This window comes from Canis lupus, chromosome 12 (assembly GCF_048164855.1).
Source record: "Canis lupus baileyi chromosome 12, mCanLup2.hap1, whole genome shotgun sequence".
Lineage (NCBI taxonomy): Eukaryota > Metazoa > Chordata > Mammalia > Carnivora > Canidae > Canis > Canis lupus.
In genome coordinates, this window is record NC_132849.1 from 6570490 (window position 1) to 6589456 (window position 18967).

Sequence of the window (18967 nt, forward strand, 5' to 3'; positions counted from 1 at the left end):
TTAAAACACATATGTACAATGAAATCATTAAAACAAAGAAAAAGGAGTAATATTTGATGTCTTTACCTCAAATCCTGCTCCTTGATAGTTCATTCTTTCCATGGGAGTTGGATGGTCTGAGGGAAAGTGGCCAATAGAATATGATGGAAGTAATTACTGGTATGTGCCTTCTAAGGTTAGATCTTAAAAGACATGGAAACTTTTCCTTGATCTCTTGGATCAATTGCTCTGGGGGAAAGCAGCCACCAGCTCACGAGACCCTCAAACAGACCCAAGGGCAACCGACCTGCCAGCACTAACTTGCTAGTCATGTACCCATGTGAGTGAGTCGATCCTATCACCCCAGGTGCAGGCCCTTGTCAATATCTGACTGCAACCTTATTGAGAGACCTCAAGCTGCTCCAGAATTCCTGACCCATAGAAACTGTGAGTGATGATAAAAGCTGATTGTTGTTTTAAGCCATTAATTTCTGGAGTGATTTGTTACTCAACAATAAATAGCTAATACATCAATCATCACAGGTGACATTTTCACTAAATATTTACATGGCATAGCCTGGAGCTCTAACCTTGTACCTTTGATTTTCATTTCTTCACCATTCACTGTTCAACTGGTAAGTCAAAGCAACAGTAAATTTTAGGTTTTTTGTTAAAACCACATCTAATCTCAGTTTCTTTAAATAGATAAGGTATTTGCTAGATCCTATAACAGATAAATCTTGAGGGCTCAGAGGACTAACACAATAAAGTTTATTTTTAATTTAATTAAAAGTTCAAAAGTCCAATTAGAAATTGCTAGGGATGGGAAGGTCCTCTGATCTACAATCATTCAAAGACTCTGACTGCTGTCTTCAGCATATGACTTCCAAGTTTGTTCTGGGTGATGACATCCAGCAATTCAGATAAAAATCTCTTTCCCCTCCTTCCTTTATTTATGACAAAGCAAGCCTGCTTGCTTTCAAGCCTGGAACCCCTGGGACTTTAGGGAATCGCTTCCTCAGATATATTCCTATGTAGTGCCAGCTTACAGTACGTCCCATTTGGTAATGGGGAGCACTTGGCCAATTATTTCCTTCCTGCATGGGAGATGTCTCAGTCCTCATTCATGCATTCACCAAACATTACTATGTTCCAGGAGCTCTGCTAAGTAAAGAATATTCAGTTACATAGGATTAAACCTCTATCCTAAGATTGCTTGCAGCCAGATGAGAGAAAAGGAGATAAAACAATTTGATAAACTCTATGGTAGAAGTGTACATAAATACTGAGGGATCACAAAGGAGGGAGCAGCTAACTGTAGTGTGAGAAGTTCATGGAATTTCATAAAGAAGGAGAAAACTGAGCTGAATATTGAAGAGTAAGAAGGAGCTGACCATGGAGAAAAAGGCAGGCCAGGGCAGAGTCCTGAAACATCATGGAATTCATTCATCACCATGGGCCAGGCCTGTCTATACTAAGGATAGGCCAATGGTTCCAGAAGGTTGGGAGCACAGATGCATGTGGGTGGATGTGAGAGATGAGGCTACAAAGCTGGTATGACAATCAAGGCCTTGCAAACAATAGAAATAATTTTGGCTAAGCTAAATAAAACAAACAAACAAGACTCTGGGATCATTCAGCAAACTGAAGGGAGGCTAGTGTCCAGGATCTGGAAAAAGGAGAAATCAGGCATGGCCCAGAAATCTAAGTAAGCAGGAACTCGTTGTGGGTCTGTTCAAGGGGATTCTGTCAAGATGAATGAATTCCAGTCAAATTGCAGTCTCTCTGTTACTTCACTCAAGATCTGCATTCAAGGGAGAAGAGGGTATGATTGGCCCCTTTGGGTAAAAAAGACCTGAGCCTTGACCAGAAGAAGTGGATAAACATTACTTAGAGCTCTACCAAGACTGTCTCTAACTGAGGAAGTGTATTTCCCCCCAGATAAAATCAAGATGTTATTATCAGAGAAGGGAGAACAGATTGGAGAACAGTTTAAAACAGATGTACTATCTAGGTGGGTTGAAGTCAGTTATAAAAGCTTTGTAAGCTGTGTTGAGGAATTTTGAATTTATTGGGTATATAATGAAGAACTATTGAAGGATGTTAAGCAGAGAAGTGACATGGTAAATCCCAGGAAGAATTTTTGGGCCAATTTTATTTTGAGTTATCTATTTTGACCTGTAATAAGTAATTTCAACTCTTCCTATAGTTGTCAGAGACATGGAAGAGAACAAACCCTATTCTTCTGCCTCTTCCCATAAGGCCAAACAAGTATATACTTTTTTATTTTTCCTGATTTTTGTGTAGAGAAAGAGAGAGAATGAAGTGACCAAATCTAATTGATAAGGAGAGTTTTCATGTTCTTTCTGAATCAGAGTCTCCTCCATTCTACCCAGTGGTGAGCTGGAACTGACTTATACTGGCCCATAAGAATCATTTGCTAAATTTCCTGGAATTTTGTGAGCCAATAGTTAAGTACAGTCATTATTAACAAACTACATAAACTTAAATATAAAACACAGGGTAATAAATACTCAAAGCTCATCACTTCTTAATTATTTTACTGTTATCTGTCCTAATGGGTTATTTGTAGCTATGGTAAGATGGAAATATTTTATAAGGTTGTGTTACTATACATCTCTCCTCAGCTGTCTGTTCAGCGACATCATGTTGGGAGCCTGAAATTAGTGGTCAATGGTAGGAACATTTACACCAAGGAAAGTGCAAACACTATACACCAGGACCTCTTTACTCTTCAGAGAGCAGGTTGTGGAATGTTTATCAGAATACCACTGCCCCCCTCCCCAGTCCTCAGTCTTCTTTTTCCCCAATCCTTTAATTCCAAAGGAAGAATAACTAGAAAGGGGAGCAGTCTCTTCACAGTCTAGCTTGGTTGACAAGTCAAAAGAAAAAAACAAAGATGGCGAAAAGTCAAGTTAGTTTTATTTGTTTTGTAACAGTCTAACATGTGACTATTAGCTCTAACATAACAATGCAGAGGGTTGGAGAATTCAGGACACAATCCCAATAATGCCTCTTTCCCTTGCCATGGACTTCCCTAGGAAGTTTGTTATGAACGTGTTTCTTAGCTGAGTCTTTACTAATCCTATCATAGATGGAAAATTTTGCAGAAAAAGGCAATAAAGCCATCAAGTTTTCCCTCCAGGAAACTTCACGTATTCTTCCAGAATTCTCTTTATCCACCCTGGAGCAAGAACTTCCAGAAGAAAGTGGGACTGGAGCTTATGGTATATCCCACTGCTACGTTGGTGGCCAACTTTGGGAGCTGCAGTGTCTAGGGCAGTGGAGAGTGACTTGTCTTTCATAAACATCTTCCTTTCATCTTCTCTAACTGCAGAACCTAGAGTTTTGTTTCCTTTTCCTCCTTCCTTCCCAGTTACACGTTTTGTTAAAATATGATAATTACAAGAATGGAAAGCCTCCCTGACTATTCAGTATCACTTCTAGGCACACATTTACTTTGTTTTACAGATTCCATTTACGTGTGGAGGAGTTTTCCATCTAACCTGGCAAATCTTTTTTGTCTAAACTTTGCTAACTTGGGTTGTGTGGTCAATTGTACACAGTATACATGGGGGGATAATTTGGATCTGGGGAAGGAGAGAGGAGGAAATATGTGGAGTGGGATGGGATCTCCTGGGGTGGGGGAGGTATGCTGCCTTTTCACCCTGACCATGACCTGATGACCCTCCTCAGGAACTCATGAAGAACAACTGCCCACACTAGCCTTGCCCCAGGTCTTCCACATGGCTAAACCAAGGAGTTCCTGCAAATAGTTCTTTCAATAGCCAGGGGGTCACTTCTGCCATGAGTCAGAGAGGGTCTCAGGGGCTGGTGTATCTCCACACAGGAGCCCTAGGAGGCTGACTATCTGTAGCACCACCTCGAACAATGAATTCTTGCATGATTAAAAATGTTCTGTTTTCATAGTGTAATTCTTAGGAATTCAGGACTACAGAAATATTGACCATATCCCCCCTCATTTGCTTCCTTCACTTTACTTATTAGCTCACTTTTTGTCAAGATCTTAGTCAACAATCTGTGCAGTATTTGAAAGTGGTGAGTGTCATTGCTTCAGTATACGTTTAACAGTAAGGACTTCTTACAAATTTGGATAAGGCCTTCCTCCCTTTCCTTTTATTTCCAAATTAATGAGTTTTTAAAAACACCCCCTTTTTTCTTCTAGTATGCTCATTGTGTTTCCTGGATATACATCCACTTGTTCCATCTTGTGAAGGAGGGGCAACGTTTGCTACCCCCAATTAACCTAGGGAAGATTATCATTGGGAGCAGGTAAGTGACATCTTGGGGTCCTGAGAATCACAAGGGGCGGCCAAACTTCTGAGTTGAACTTCATTGTTTGTGGGAAATCTTATCCCCAGGTCACCTGACCTTTAAGAGTATTTATATATTTTGTGTTGGATGTGTCACTTGTATGGCAAGTGATGAAGTCATGGTGAAAAGCAGATAGGCTTTTTTTTTTTTTTTTTTTGATGCCCCAAATACTAGGCCTGGGGATTACAGAGCCAGGTTTGAAGTTTCTAACTGAACTGCAAGTAACTCTGTCCCTCCTGGTCACAGACCTCCCCTGATGGAGGTGTTATAGCTGCTAGTAAGTGACTGGCTCTTTTTCTCTGGAATGAGCTATACTTTGGATATCCAACTGTCCACTGCTTCTTTTTATCAACAGGTCTACGTGCCATAAGGGTTTTAGTCTAACAAGGAAAGGACCAGGAGTAGGATTTAAAGCTGTATCTAATGGAGCCCAGGGTGGGATTTTTAATCCTGAGTCAGTCACAATTATTTGCCTCAAAACAGACACTGAGAAATCCAGCTGTATAGGTAAGAGCACTCACGGACCCACAGCTGCCTGTGAATGGAACCTGGGACATTTTCCAGAGGATGAGAGTAATCACCAATCTGTCCTCTAGTCATTTCTCAAGATCACAGAGCCTCAGGTTCATACTAAACACATGGGGTCCAGATTTTGCTTCTCTGAGAAAACTGATCTCTAGAGTGTCTATTCCATATTGAGAAACTCTCACTAGGTAACTTCAAGGCAGCTTGAGAGGGTGGGATGGAAACCACCCACCTCCCTTTCTTCCTGGTCTCCCTGCTGCTAGAGGAATCTTTCAAGGAGTGGCAACACTCAGCAGCCTCTAGACTTGGCAGCCAACTCATTAATCCTTATGATACCCCTGGAGGTAGGTTGGTCATGAATACCATCTTGAGTTTGTAGACAGAAAACCAAGATACAGAGAGGGATGACAGTAACACAGCTACTAAATGGCAGAAATAGAAAAAAAAAAAATCCTGGTCTCTTGATGCCTGGGTCAATTTCTCCCCAAATAGTCTTCCTCTTTTATTGGGAAGACTAATAGGAAAAATGGCAACTTCCATGGTGGGGGGTGGGTACAGACAGTGAGGCAGGATGCTGCTTCATCCAAGGAGATACACTCACTCACAGGCTTCTGTTCCAGCCCAGACAAGGAGACCAGCAGCCTTCACCCATGCCTCTGCAACCGCTTCTAAACAGCACCAAGCAGCTTTCACTTAGAGCAGGGTGCACTTCTCCTTTCCTTTTCTCTTTCGGATTAGGTCCTAGTTGAGACAGGACACTCCATTCTGGTGATAAGTTATTCTCAGGTTCTGAGTTTATATCTTCTTAAAAATGAGTCTTCGGGAGTAAAACTGTAGGAGCAATAGTGTGGCCTTTGGGGTGAGTACAGTGACACAGTCTCTGAGGCCTGTGACTGTGCTACTTGTCTCATCATCCGGAAGGTCTGGGTGGAATAATGTTGATGGCAAGGGGCAGATTCCAGCAGTGGCCAGAAAGAAAGTCACATTCTTTGAGCTAAAATGTATCTCTTCTCTTCAACTACCCCCTGCCTGATACGTTCTTTCATTGAAAGTTTGTCACTTTGGATTAACCTAGGTAAAATACATTTTAGGCTGTCTTTTAAAATGTAAAATTTCCCAGAGTAGTTATCAAACAATCATACCTTAGGATGAATTTAATTTTTAGACCACTTTGTTTTGGAATGGGGCACTAAGGAATGGGAATATTGTCACTTGGAGAGGAATAGTTTTGGGGGAGGCTTTGCTCTGGAAAAGCATATCTAGAATGATTATCAAAAAAGGAAGGGGATAACCAGAGGGTAGCACAAGGGATCTGCATGTACTTTGGGATAGTATTGGCTGGGGGAAAGATAGAATGAAGGCAGTTTTCTGGGTACTTCTTTTGGATTCCCTGGTAGTCCCCTGTCCAGATCTCTGCCATGTTATTTTGGTTTCTATCCCTCCTTCCTTAGCCTTGGCACTGCAGCCCATGAAGCATAGTTCTGGTTTATAGAAATCATCTTGGTTCTCACTTTGTCACTTTGTCCCACAGCTCTGGGAACTGTTTGGCTCCAGGTAAAAATTGCTCCCTGTGTGGAATATGTACTTATACTTGAGGATTTCCCTGGACTGGGCTCTATGATTGAGGAAGGCTGGTTGTGAGGGTAAGGGGTAGGAGAACTTCGAGATCCCCCTTGTTACCTTTAGTCTCTATGACCCTTCCAGGATGAGGCCTGGTCTGGGACTAGACTTTGGGATTCTGACTGTTGGAGCTCCCACTTTGTAAGAGGCTCTCCCTAGTATCACTGTGATAGTCCTCTTTGTACACATCTTGTGTCTAGGTAAGGCCTGAGAGCTGACTCTCCTCAAGACAGGCCAGTGGGCAGGTTATCTGCTGGCTCAGACTGGCTTGCTCCCATCCCCTGATGAAAGGGGGTGTGGATTTCAGGCTGACCGCTGATATTGGAAGAGGAGAGGGAAGAAAACTGTGACCAGACTCACAAGGCTCTTTCAGTTCAGGGAGAGGGGGAGTGTCTTGCTCTCTTTCTTTTATGGTACCCAAGGCAGAATCCCCACCAATTCAAGGGATAAAACTGAATCAGAACCCAGGGGTTACAGTGACCCAAAAGAAAGGCCAGTGAGAATATTGGGTATCCCCTGGACTGATGATTTTAACCAAACACTCCAAAATGGTGAGATGAGATTTGGGAGCCATAAATAATATGAATAATTCCATAGGAAAGCTGGGCTCACCAGTATAGGCTGATCTTGCAGATCGGTGCCCCATAGGTTAAATTTGGTTTGTACACATTTTGTTTGGCCCACACGGCATATTTAAAAATTAGTTGGCAATATTAAAAATTTCACTGAAAAGTTTGGACTTCTGGCTTCTCTGGGAAAATCAGACAGTCAGGTAACACTGCCTAGTAATCAGTGCCTGGTACTGAGTAGCAGAGCCCCCCAATCTTCACAACCCTAGACGTCCCGTGGCATTAGAACAGGTCCACCCCATCAGGTTAAAGCAGCTGCCTGCATCCCATAGGCATCTGAGTTTGGGCCCCTCTGATATGTGATCATGTGGTGTCTGCTAGGGAAGTGCTGGGGTGATAAAAATCTGGCTGAGCTAGTGAGCTTGAGTCATGACTGGCAAAAAGCTATGAGGCAACCACAGTTCTGATTGGAGGGATTTCTATGGAGAAATGGGGATGAAAGCAGAGCTCCCCATTGTAGTTGGGGTAGAGGGGCAGGGCAGTCATTCGAGACTGGGAACTTTGATGGCACAATGGGTTTATCTTGGTCATCCTTTTATATGGGAAATGTGGTTTCCTAGTTGCACAGCAAGTACTGTGCCCCCGCAGCGCCTGTCCAACCAGGGGCGGGTGTGAGGGGAGGGACAGAAGACTCAAATCATGGTGGTGTCTTTAGGTTTCATCTTGCCCTATGTTAGCTCGGGTGTCCTCTTTTCTTTCTTTCTTTCTTTGGCACCACTTCATACGGTTAGATCGTCTGACCTCGCCCGGCTGCTGGCTTTGCTCAGCCTACTCAGGGGTCTGGTGTCATCCCTGGTCAGGTCTGGACACAGTGAAGGTGACTTCTCTGCGGGCAGCCCTTGCTTTGAAACCTCAGCCTGCAGCTCTTCCTTCTCGCCCTCCTTCCCCACCTCGGGAGTCTCGGCTTTCTCCCCCTCCAGCACAGCCATGGTCTCCTGCCCCTCTGTGCTCACTGTCTCAGCTTCCTGCCTCTTGTCCCCCACCTCTGGTTCGGCCCCCTCCTCCACCGGCTGCTCCTCACCCTCCCCCTCCTGGGCTCCCACCTGAGCATAGGAAGGCAGGGTCTCTTGGTAAGCTCGGGACAGGTCCCCTAGGGGCCCGGTGCCCATCTTCTCCTCGAACTGACTGAAAGGCTTGGCAGAGAGTGGGCTGGTCTCCACCATCCCGACCTCGGTCAAAGGGAAATAGTGGGACACAATTTTCTCTTCCTCCAGCAGCTGGTAGCCCTTGGCTTTCTGGATGGAGGAGACAGCGATGGAGTGGAGGGACTTCTCAGGGATCTCCCCCAGGGGCTGCTCCACCGGCCTCTTGAAGGCAGACCGGATCCTCTTGAGGCCCAGGTGACTCATCTCCAGGATGTTGAGGAAGAGGGACACGGAGGCCACCGACAGCATGAACAGGATGAAGATGGTTTTCTCTGTGGGCCGTGACACGAAGCAGTCCACCACGTTGGGGCAGGGCCACCTGCTGCAGCGATAGAGGGGCAGGATCCGGAAACCGTACAGGAAGTAGTGGCCCACGATGAAGCCCACCTCGAAGAGGGTCTTGAAGATGATGTGGCAGATGTAGGTCCTCAGCAGGGTGCCCTCCAGGCGGAACTTCTTGGCGCCTTTGCTGCTGTTGCCGCCCTTCTTGATGCTGCCCTGGTCGGCGGCCAGCGGCACCCTGTCGCCGCCGTCGCCCGCCGCCTGCTGGCACAGCTCCTCGGCCTCGCGCTCCTTGCGCTTCTCCTCCATGCGGACGTGGTGCACCGCGTGGCCCACGTACACCAGCGACGGCGTGGACACGAAGATGATCTGCAGCACCCAGAGGCGGATGTGCGAGATGGGGAAGGCCTCGTCGTAGCACACGTTTTCGCAGCCGGGCTGCTGGGTGTTGCACACGAAGTCGGACTGCTCATCCCCCCACACGAACTCGGCGGCCGTGCCCAGGATGAGGATCCGGAAGATGAACAGCACCGTGAGCCAGACCCTGCCGATGACTGTGGAGTGCTCATTCACCTCCTCCAAGATGTTCCCCAGGAAGCTCCAGTCACCCATTGCTCACCCACCTGGAGGAGGGAGAAGGCAAGAGCTGAGCGGCCACGGTGCCATCCCCAGTGGCCCCTCTTCGCTAACGCTCGGGGTCCCTCTCCTTTCTGAGCTGCCAGAATGTGCTTGAGCACCGAAACAGCTCCTGTGGAGTGCTTCCTCTGTGTAGGCTAGGATGAGGAGTCAAGAACGCCCCAAGAATCTGCTTCCACTAGCTTCCTCATCTGCAAAGTGGGTTTAACGCTAATACCTGTTCTTGGACACTGTGCAAGTGGTGGTCTGAAAGGATAAATGAGGCAATATGGATATAATTCCTTGAATTCCACCCCAATAAGAGTTCACTGTTGACCGTAAATAGAAACCTATGCTTACATGGATTTAAATCAAGACCACAAGCTAAACTAAGCTTCAAGAAGCACAGTGAGGAAAGAATACCCTATACCATGGGTGTTTGGGCCCTCACCAAAATTCTAGGATGTGTAAAATTGTCTGTAGCCATCTTACTTTTGACTGTGTTGTAATGTATAATGATCCTGTGTTTGGAGGGAAGTGGAGGAAAGAAATATTTTTTCAACATCTATTTGACAGCCTTCTGACATTACATTATTTTATTTAATCTGATACTGCTAGGCTATAATCTTCATAAGGCGATGGACTGTGCCTATTTTATTTACTGCTGCATACTCAGTGCCTCTCATAGAGCCCAGAGCTGAGTGAAAGCTCAAAACATGTTTAACCAATTTGATTTGAACACATGAGAAAGCTGAAGTTCAGAAAGGTTAAACAAACTAAGATCAGATGGTTAAATAGCAGCAGTTTTGTCTTCCTGGTCCCAAAGTCTGTTCTTTCCACTACACCCTGGAGATACATTGCTTTCGATCAGAACTACACAATTCTGCAACTCCTGGACTCTTAATTTATGTTTTTTCTTCTCTAGGTTGACATCTGGAAACCATTCTTAACAGCTTCACAAACTAACAGCAATATTCTTTTATAATAATAATAATATAAAAATCCAAAAGAATGGGGAGAGTGCTTCAGGGAGGAATCATGTTATAGGGTGAGGAAGGTCCACTGAGACGCTTTTAGTGTCCCACAGAATGAAAAGGTTTTCGGATCTGTAACATGAGGATATTTTAATAGAGCTAAAAATTGGTCAGGAAAAAAAATACCGTTAAACATGACAGCATATAACGCCCCTAGCAACAGCAATGACTAATGCACATGGGATTGAACTGACAGGGGTGTGCAAACTGGGACATTCACCCAGTGCAAATATGTGCTAATCTATGAAGGATTATGATCAGAACTTCCACCTTGGGGCACCTGGCTGGCTCAGTCCAAGGAGCATGGATGGGACTCTTGATCTTGGGGTTGTGGGCTCAAGACCCATGCTGGGTGTAAAGATTACTTAAATAAATAAATATATATACTTTAAAAAAGAAAAAAAAAAACCAACCCCTTCCACCTCAGCCTGTAGCAGGTGCTCTTCCAGCCTGAACATTTCTAGAATTACAGTGTTTCCTCATCACAGCTCTTAGACCAGGGCAAGAGTTCATGCTGGAGATGCTACTCTGGGCTTCTCTCAGTCATGTCCCACCCTTTGGGATCGGAAGCTCATAGGGGCAAAGCCCACTTTTAAATGAGAGTGAAATTTGTTAGACAGTTGAATGGGTGATGATAAGCGGTATCTTAAATTAGGTGTGATTTTCATTGCTAGGAAAAGATAAACAAAATGGCACCTTAAAGCCACCTTTCAACCTGTCATTTGGAGCCTGGCCAGACAGTATTTGGTGGCAGACAGTGATTGCAGGCATGAGCAATGCCTGACCTGTGCTCTCAGGGTATGCACGACTGCTGTCTGCTTTTAGTTGAAGAGCAGAGGGTGTTGCTCCTCTTGGAGCCCTAGAAACTCCCAATGAGGTAGGGCATCCAACAGCAGCTTCTCTCCTCCTGGGCAGGCAAGAGCACCTGTAGCTCTCTTGGGAATGGGGGACTGAGAGTGGGAGAGGGTCCTCTACTCAGAACCAGCTGTTCAGAATCCCAGTCACATGCATCTAGTTACATTTCTACTATTAACACTCCTCCAAGTGCATTTAAATCTAGTGCTTGCTCTGTAATGAGAGGCAGTCATTTCCATTGCCTTTTGGCAGATGGAATCAGGTAAACAGGTAAATCAGGTAAACAGCCAAGGCATAAATCCTTTTGGTGGCAGAGCCAGGAAAACCCAAGTTTCTTATCACATGGTTCAAACTAACATTCATGTGAAAACAACAATTTGTATAACTTATTCCTATAAGATCAAGTCTGGCTTTAACATACTCTGAATCTAGTGTTGCTAATGTCTTATCCTCATTGATACATCAACTCAGTTTTGACATGGTCTTTGTATTGTACTATATTAGTCCTTTGGGGTTTCTGTGTGTATTTCACTTATGTACCTAATGAATGTGTGGGGTAAGCACACACTCTCAGGACTGTATGTCTATCAGTCTTGTTTCTGCCTTTGAGAATCAAAAGCTCTTGGAGGGCAGGGATCATTTTGTCTTCATCTTCTGTGAATCATAATGACACAAAACAAAGACCTTCACAGAGTGGGTGCTTCATAAATACCGGTGCATGGGACCAACATTAATAGTTTGAAATCTGAAATTCTCAATCTCATGTAGTACCATATAGCACACATGTAGTACCAGTACTACTTAAAGTCTAGGGAACTGCAGCCTTCTTTGCTGGAGTTAGCAGTGGGGAGACTGAGAACTTGCAAAGAAATGCTAAATGCCAAAAAAAAAAAAAAAAAAAAAGATAGTAAATTGATCCAAAACTAGCTGTTTTAAGGGACTGTTTTGTATAAACAAACAGGGAAGGTCAATGATTCTTGATAGGTAATGTCATGGCGTATATTCATGGAATATGAAGAGCCTCCTGACCACCCCATCGGTAATTTCCAAACTAAAGCCAAACACAGCTGTGTTCTTCTACACCCCACCCTCCAATACCAGGATTGATCATGTGTATGTGTGTGTGTGTGTGCATGTGTGTGTTTTAATGTCTAGTTACAAAGTTTTTCATAATAATAGAAGGAGAGAAAATAACTTAGGACAAAATCTTTCCAGTTCCTTGCTGTTGAAACTGACCATCTATGCTTTTAAGAGAAGCTTTAGAGGTGCTAACGGTAAGTGCGTTGGGTCCCTGACTTCTACCAATGAAAATTATGCTTAAAGCAAGTCAGATCAGAGTATATACAAACAAGCTATTCATTCCACTGGAGCAGGGAGTAATCCAAACCAAAGGAAGAATATTTCTCTTTTCTTCAAAGAGGAACAGATCTTTTATAGATCTGTTTATAGATAGAAAATAAACCAGTGGAGGTCAAGCCTCCACCCTCAGGGTATCTGCCAGAATATCCCACCAGAGGATTACAGTTTTAAGTAATGATTAAAATGATGCCTTGTATTTGAGTACCCCTTGTCTATTTATAATTCTTCCATTTCTTGTTTTAGTCCTCATAACAACCATGTGAACTAGGCCAGTGGTTCTCAGAATTGGACTTCACAGACTAGTATAAGAACAACAGAATAGAGTGACCAACATAGGGCTACCAACTCTTAATTTGCCAAGCAAGGACATAAAAATAAGAAACATATTAAATCACTAATTATGGGGGTGCTTAGGTGTCTCAGTTGGTTAAGCATCTGCCTTCAGCTCAGGTCATGATCTCAGGGTCCTGGGATGGAGCCCTGTATCAGGCTTCCCACTTGGTGGGGTGTCTGCTTCTCCCTCTCCCACTGCTCCCCTGCCCTGCGTGCTCTCTCTCTCTCTCTCTCAGTAAATATTAAAATCTTTTAAAAAATAAATCACTAATTATGACTATAGTCTGTATTCACCATCGTTTTGTAAATGGGGAATTTTCATACTACAAAAGTAGAAAAGCCGTATTTTCAGAATAAAAGTCCTTTAAATCAAACATATTTAAATTGGTGAAAAATTGACTACATAGTTTACTACATTATTATTACAGGCTGCTGAAAGGTTCATCTTGGACCAGAACTGACAGGTCTAGAGAATGACTGAGAACACGTGAACCAGGCACATTCAGCCTCCATTAACAGGAAGGCAGATTGGGAAGTTAAATAAGTCTGCCAAAGGGGCTCATCAGCTGGTGGCAGAACAGGGATGTAAGCCTGGGTCTTCCAGTTTTTCAAGCCCAGGGCAATTTCCAGTAAAGTATAGTCTTCTCTTGCCTTCAAAGAGGCAGAATGACACACTTACGTCCTTGTTAACCAGCTCTCTGAAGGAATAGATGGCCACTTACCACTCCGGCTGGTAAGAGAGTGTAAATGTACTTCCATTCATGTCTCTAGAGCAGCCACTTTAAAGAGCGGCTCTCCAAGAGGGCCGACAGAGCCTGCTCCCAGGAAGACGTTTATGGTCTTCAGCTAGACCAGTTCTTGTGTGACATTAAATGCTCCAACATTGAAAATGCGGAGCATGAAGCCTTCTACACCCACAGCCCTCGGTAGTTTTTACTATTACTCCTATCACAGAGGTCAAGTGAAAAAAGTGCAAAACTCATAAATACGAAATACTTGTTCTGTGTCCCTCAGGATTCCTGGATGCATGTTAATTCATTCTGAAAAATGAGAAAATCTTAAAAAAAAGTCAAATTGTGGTTAAATTTTGGGCATCTACCTCCCTTCCCCTTTCCCCATTGCTACATTCCTTTCCCTCCCAAATCTCTGCCAACTCTTAGGTCAATTCCAAGAGAGTTTTCAGAACTGGACTCTAAGTCCAGCCTGTCCAACCCAAGACTGAACTTCAGTGACAACATTTTTCCTTTTATAGAAGCCCAGATATGGCCCTTAGATTAGGCTGGAAAAGAAGCTGGGGTTGCAGGGGGGAAGGCTACAGACCAATATAACCCAAGGAAAACTTGCCAGTAGGAGTAGGGTCCCCCGGAGAAATATGCGCTCTCTTTCTCTCTTGGCGCTCAGCAGCAAAATGGCAACTTTGGCCTCTTTCCTTTGGCACCTAAAAGCCCACCTCCCACTTCTCTATCCCGCCCCTACTGTGCTGCATGACTGAGCAGATATGACTGGATTGGCACTGATGGGTAGGTTTTACTGTCCAGCAATATTTTAAGCTCCCAGCCAGACAGCTTTTATGAAGGGAGGGATGTTTGGAAAACAATAGGAGAGAGAGAATGGGAGAGCTGTGTTGGGCACAGAGGGGAGGAGGGTGGGGAAAAGCTGATGTGGGAAAGCTTAGATGGGCTTCTGTAGCTTCCAAAAGTGTCTTTTAGCAGCAGACTGGCCCTCTACTGCAGAAAACCTTTGGCTTCTCTCCAGAGGGCCTGAGGCTGGGGCAATTTTCCCAGTATCGTCAGCTTAGAGAATCCCTAGGTAGGGACAGTAAGAGGTCACCTATGTGCATCCCCCTGCCCCCAGTCAGACTGTGCCAAAGCGCCTCCTCCCCCCAAAAAGAGCAGTTAAGTCCTTTACAAAGATTGATCTATCATCCTCTACTCGGGGTTTGTTCTTGTGTCTCAAAGTTTCTTCCTTTGAAAGGAGCCTTAATACTCCGAAGAATTCTGGTGCCATTTGTCAATAGAATATTTCCCACCTTGTTTTACTCATAATTACAAATACTTTTGAGAAGCTGCAGAGTCAGGGAGATTGATTATGCAGGGTCAGCTAACAGTTTTAGACTCTTATGCCTCCAACTGCAAAATGGGGGCATGAGGTTTACATTACCAAGAAGCTCCGGGATGAAATGCCTGTGTGTGGCCTAATGAGGAATGATGTTCGGGAAGCTAGCTCTGAGGGCATGAATGTATGCTCTCTGCCTCCCCGAGGCCCATCCTCTTCCCATTGTCTGGGACTGACCATTACATTGATATGAAAAATGATTGTTTTGACCACATTTTCCAAATCCCAAACTTATTATGTAAGTTTATGTATGGAAATAAGGGAGCAAAAATAGTTGGAACTGGGATTGTTTTAGGAAATCTATAATATATGATTACTAAGTGGAAGGCAACTTTGAGAGTAAACCGGAAAAAAATAATCTGAGTGCTTGCCTCTTCTCAACCTTCATTTCCTGTCCTTTCTGGTGTTATGGAAATATTACATTTTGATGGTGGTTGTTGGAAGGGTGATGGTACCAAAGTTGTATGAGTCTCCAATTCCAATTGTATTATAATGTTCACTATCTTACTTACTTTAGAATTCTGATTTCTTTCAGACTTCAAATTTGAAGGACTACTCTAACTGGGACAGAGCCTTCTAGAGAATCCCTCATTTAAAAACAACTGGCCAAGGCTGTTCTCCAATATCAGTGAGGCAAGAAGTCAGAGGAGAGAGGGAAGGAAACCCAGTGTTTCTTTTGAGAGCATTTGGTAAATGTTGATTCCTGGAGCTTGTGCTTTCTCTGAGATATTCCAGAAACTACAGACTTCTTTTCAAATGAGTTTCTCTCATTTAGGGCTTTCCAGGCTAACTTGGCTTGTGATAGAGCAGCCCCACCTCCTGACATCATTTTGTGAGAGATGGTCATAGAGGATGTGATTGAGTCTGGAAAAATAAAGAATGTCATCACGGCTCTGAACCAACTATAGTCTCTCAGGTTTGGACAAATCTAGCTTTCTTTGCTTATTTATTCTGTTGGTGTTGAAGACACTCTGCTAATAGTGCCCACTTGATTGAATTATTTTTGTTGTCACTTTTTCTGTTTGTAGTCTTTGAAAACACACTCAATCCCTTACCTCTCGAGGAACATTTTGAAAGAGATGGGAGGGGAAGCTGGGTGGCTCAGTTGTTGAGTGTCTGCCTTTGGCTCAGGGTGTGATTCCCCGGGTCCTTGGATCAAGTCCCTTGGGTTCCCTGCAGGAAGCCTGCTTTTCCTTCTGCCTATGTCTCTGCCTCTCTCTTTATGTCTCTCATGAATAAATAAATGAGTTCTTAAAAAGAAAGGAAAGAGAAAGAAAGAAGAAAGAAAGAAAGAAAGAAAGAAAGAAAGAAAGAAAGAGAAAAAAATGAGAGAGAGGATCATCTTAGGCTCATCTGTTATTGAGAGGTGTTTGAAGCAGCAATTAGAGTCGGTTTTTCAGGTCTTTCAGTAGGAAGTCCTCTTGTGGTGGCTCTATTGTTTGATGTAAATAAAGCTCTAGAGTTCGGGGTCTAACCACATTTGAATGCAAATACCACTTTTCTGTTCTGTAGTATGGATTATTAGAGCATTGATGTTTTGGATAATCTAACAGTGGCATTCTATTCAAGGTATGTTTTGGAAGCAGTGAAACAGTTATGTGTGGGGAGACCATTGGATTTTCAGTGGGAAGGCCTGGCTCTGGGTGGGGCCCTTTCAGTTTCTATTTGTAAGCGGTTTGCTCAGTCTCTCTGTGTCTTGGTTTTCTTATCTATGGAAGAGAGATGATAATGACCTCCTTTCCTCTTTTGTGAAAAGGTGGTGTTGGCTATTGATAATAATGATGGTGGCTATTGATCTAACCCATGCAATGCTGTGAATCCCTGTCCAGTTGTTAGTTATGTTCACTGTGATCTCCTCCCCCCTCTGAATCTGTCTGTGTCCTGTGCCCCAGGATCATGGGTTGGCTTGATTAAGATCATACATGCTCCCCTCCCACAGGGAAAATGTCAGAACTGGAAAAGACCAGAAGAAATTGTGGGCCTCCATCCCTCGTTTTACAGGTGGGGAAACCAATTCAGGGTGGAAATGACATCCTGAGGTTGTGGTACAGCTCTGAGGCCCAGGAACTTTCCATGGCTCTGGATGTTTCTATGTAGGGGTATAGACTCACTAAGCAGCAAGCCTCTTTAGGGAGAACCCGGCAAATCCTATTGTGAGCAGGAGGGCAGGCAGACAGCTGTATGGGGCCCGAGGGGACTGTTATCAGTCAATCTCAGTGACTGGAATTAGGAGGCACAGAATCTTTCTCTTTCAGCTGCTTGTGTGTGCAAGGGAGAATGAGTCTCTGAGAAACCCAGGGCCAGGGGCTGTGGGTGAATTGGGTCATTTCCCTGAATGTCGAGGCCTGGCTCTGACTTCGTGGGCAATGTTTGGAGAGTCACTTCACAAGCATTTTCTGAGCTCCCACCGTAGGAGGTATTTCGGACACATCAGTGAGTAAAACAAAAATCCCCTCCATAGCAGAGCTGATGGTCTGATGGGGGGAGGGGATGATTCTCTTTAAACACAATAACTCAGGGAATTACACAGTAGGTTAGGAGGTGATAAGAGCTACCTCGGAACGAAAAAGTTCGGAGGTGGGAGGGGATGGGAGGGATTGAGAGAGCCAATTAGAGGAGAGGGGTGGTTCTCACACAGACCTCACTGAGCAGGTGAGGTTTGAGCACACTTTAAAGAGGGTGAGGGGGGCACTTGGGTGGCTCAGTGGTTTAGCGTCTGCCTTGGGCTCAGGGCGTGATCTTGGGGTGCTAGGATCCTGCTTCTCCCTCTGCCTATGTCTCTGCCTCTCTCTTTCTCTGTGACTCTCATGAGTAAATAAGATCTTAAAAAAAAAAAATAAAGAGGGTGAGGGAGAGCTCTGTGAGGGTGTAGTGGGAAGAACAAGCCAGGCCAAGCCTTTCAGCAGCAGGCAGGCTAGGTGTGGCTGAAACAGTGGGTGTAGACAGGATCGGCTGGGAAATGTAATTTCTGTCTCTTGATTATTTCATCTACATATGGTTTGTTCATCTTTAAAACTTCGATGATACCAAGAAATGAGATACCCAGCCTCCAACGTGGAACTTTGCCCTCCTCTTCTGCCGCAAAGCTTTTGTGAAGTTGTCAGTGTGTGCCTGGTGCTGTGCTGGGAGCACAAACTTGGATGGAGCACAAGCCCTGCAGTGATGCCTAGTGCACCGAGTGCACAGAGAAGCCTCATGCCCGTCTGCTCAAGGAGATAAGGGCCTGGCAGAGGAGGGGGGTCTGGCCTACGAGAGCCTACCTGAGGCTACCTGAGCCTACCAGAGCCTACCTGAGGCTGTGGCTTCCATCTTTTAGGAACAGGAACAGAGAAACCATGAAATGCCAGGTTTTGGAATGAGATCCGTTCACCATCACCATCCCCGCCCCCCCCCACCCCAATCGGCACCTGGCGTTGCTCACCTGACTGTCCTCAGCTCCTCCTCTGTTTTCTCCTGTGAAAAATGGCAAGAGGCACCGTGATTCAATAAAACAATATGCATAAGATTGAGTTTAGTACTTGACATTCAGTGAGCACTTGCTAAAGAGTAACTGCCGTCATCACTATTAGGAACAAGGTTTGGCTACCACCTGAAGGAGAGCCAGGGCTCTTTGTTTAACCAGCAGAGGGATCAACACTTTTCCTTGCTTGCACCACCTGGAGAGGCCTGGAGGTAAGCTGTGGCCCTGTCTGTCCCTCCTCCCTGGCCAGTTTGGTTGTGAGCCAGAGATTCTTCTTCATCACAGCCATTTGGCTGAGATTCAAGGGCTCCTGTGCCCTGAGGGGCAAGGGATGGGCTGGAGTGGGGGACAGGGGTCACTTTCACTGGGGAGAGGATTTCCCCGCACAGACGGTTGTCAGGACAAGGCCGGGCACTCTATTGAACAGAGCAGCTCATGCATGAGAGCAGATTGTGCCAATTCTATAGAGCACGACCCCTGGCCCTGGCTTCTCCTGCTAACAAAGTTATCTTTTCCAATCTGCTTAGGCAGAAGGGGGACACACTTCCTGTCCTTGTGCTGAGCACGCAGAGCAAGCAGGACCCAGGCCAGGGCTAGATCTGCCTCTCGGCACTCACCCCTTCCTGCCAATGCCTCCCCTCTCCCCACTAAAAGTCTTAG

General features: G+C 44.8%; 1 protein-coding gene and 1 long non-coding RNA gene across 26 annotated transcripts in view; one reads left to right on the top strand and one right to left on the bottom strand.

The window, feature by feature from the left end:
- LOC140601024 (uncharacterized) overlaps nt 1–18967 on the top strand; it is a 99288-nt gene that overhangs the window by 3613 nt on the left and 76708 nt on the right. For 4 of the 8 annotated variants that reach the window (XR_012004078.1, XR_012004079.1, XR_012004077.1 and 1 more), the window contains exons 2-5: nt 4187–4293; nt 15383–15536; nt 15623–15763; nt 17879–18519. This is a non-coding gene — a long non-coding RNA (uncharacterized lncRNA). Of the gene's footprint in view, nt 1–4186; nt 4294–15382; nt 15537–15622; nt 15764–16786; nt 16849–17102; nt 17281–17878; nt 18520–18967 lie in introns of all 8 variants that reach the window. The other 4 variants (XR_012004082.1, XR_012004083.1, XR_012004080.1 and 1 more) reach the window with 4 other exon arrangements.
- GJA8 (gap junction protein alpha 8) overlaps nt 2903–18967 on the bottom strand; it is a 70167-nt gene continuing 54102 nt past the window's right edge. For 16 of the 18 annotated variants that reach the window (XM_072769451.1, XM_072769455.1, XM_072769450.1 and 13 more), the window contains 2 exons: nt 18269–18300; nt 5640–9159 (listed from right to left, as the gene is read on the bottom strand). In XM_072769451.1, the coding sequence (XP_072625552.1) occupies nt 7829–9148 (1320 nt within the window). In that variant the 5' untranslated portion in view covers nt 9149–9159; nt 18269–18300 and the 3' untranslated portion in view covers nt 5640–7828. Of the gene's footprint in view, nt 9160–18268; nt 18301–18967 lie in introns of all 18 variants that reach the window. The other 2 variants (XM_072769459.1, XM_072769445.1) reach the window with 2 other exon arrangements.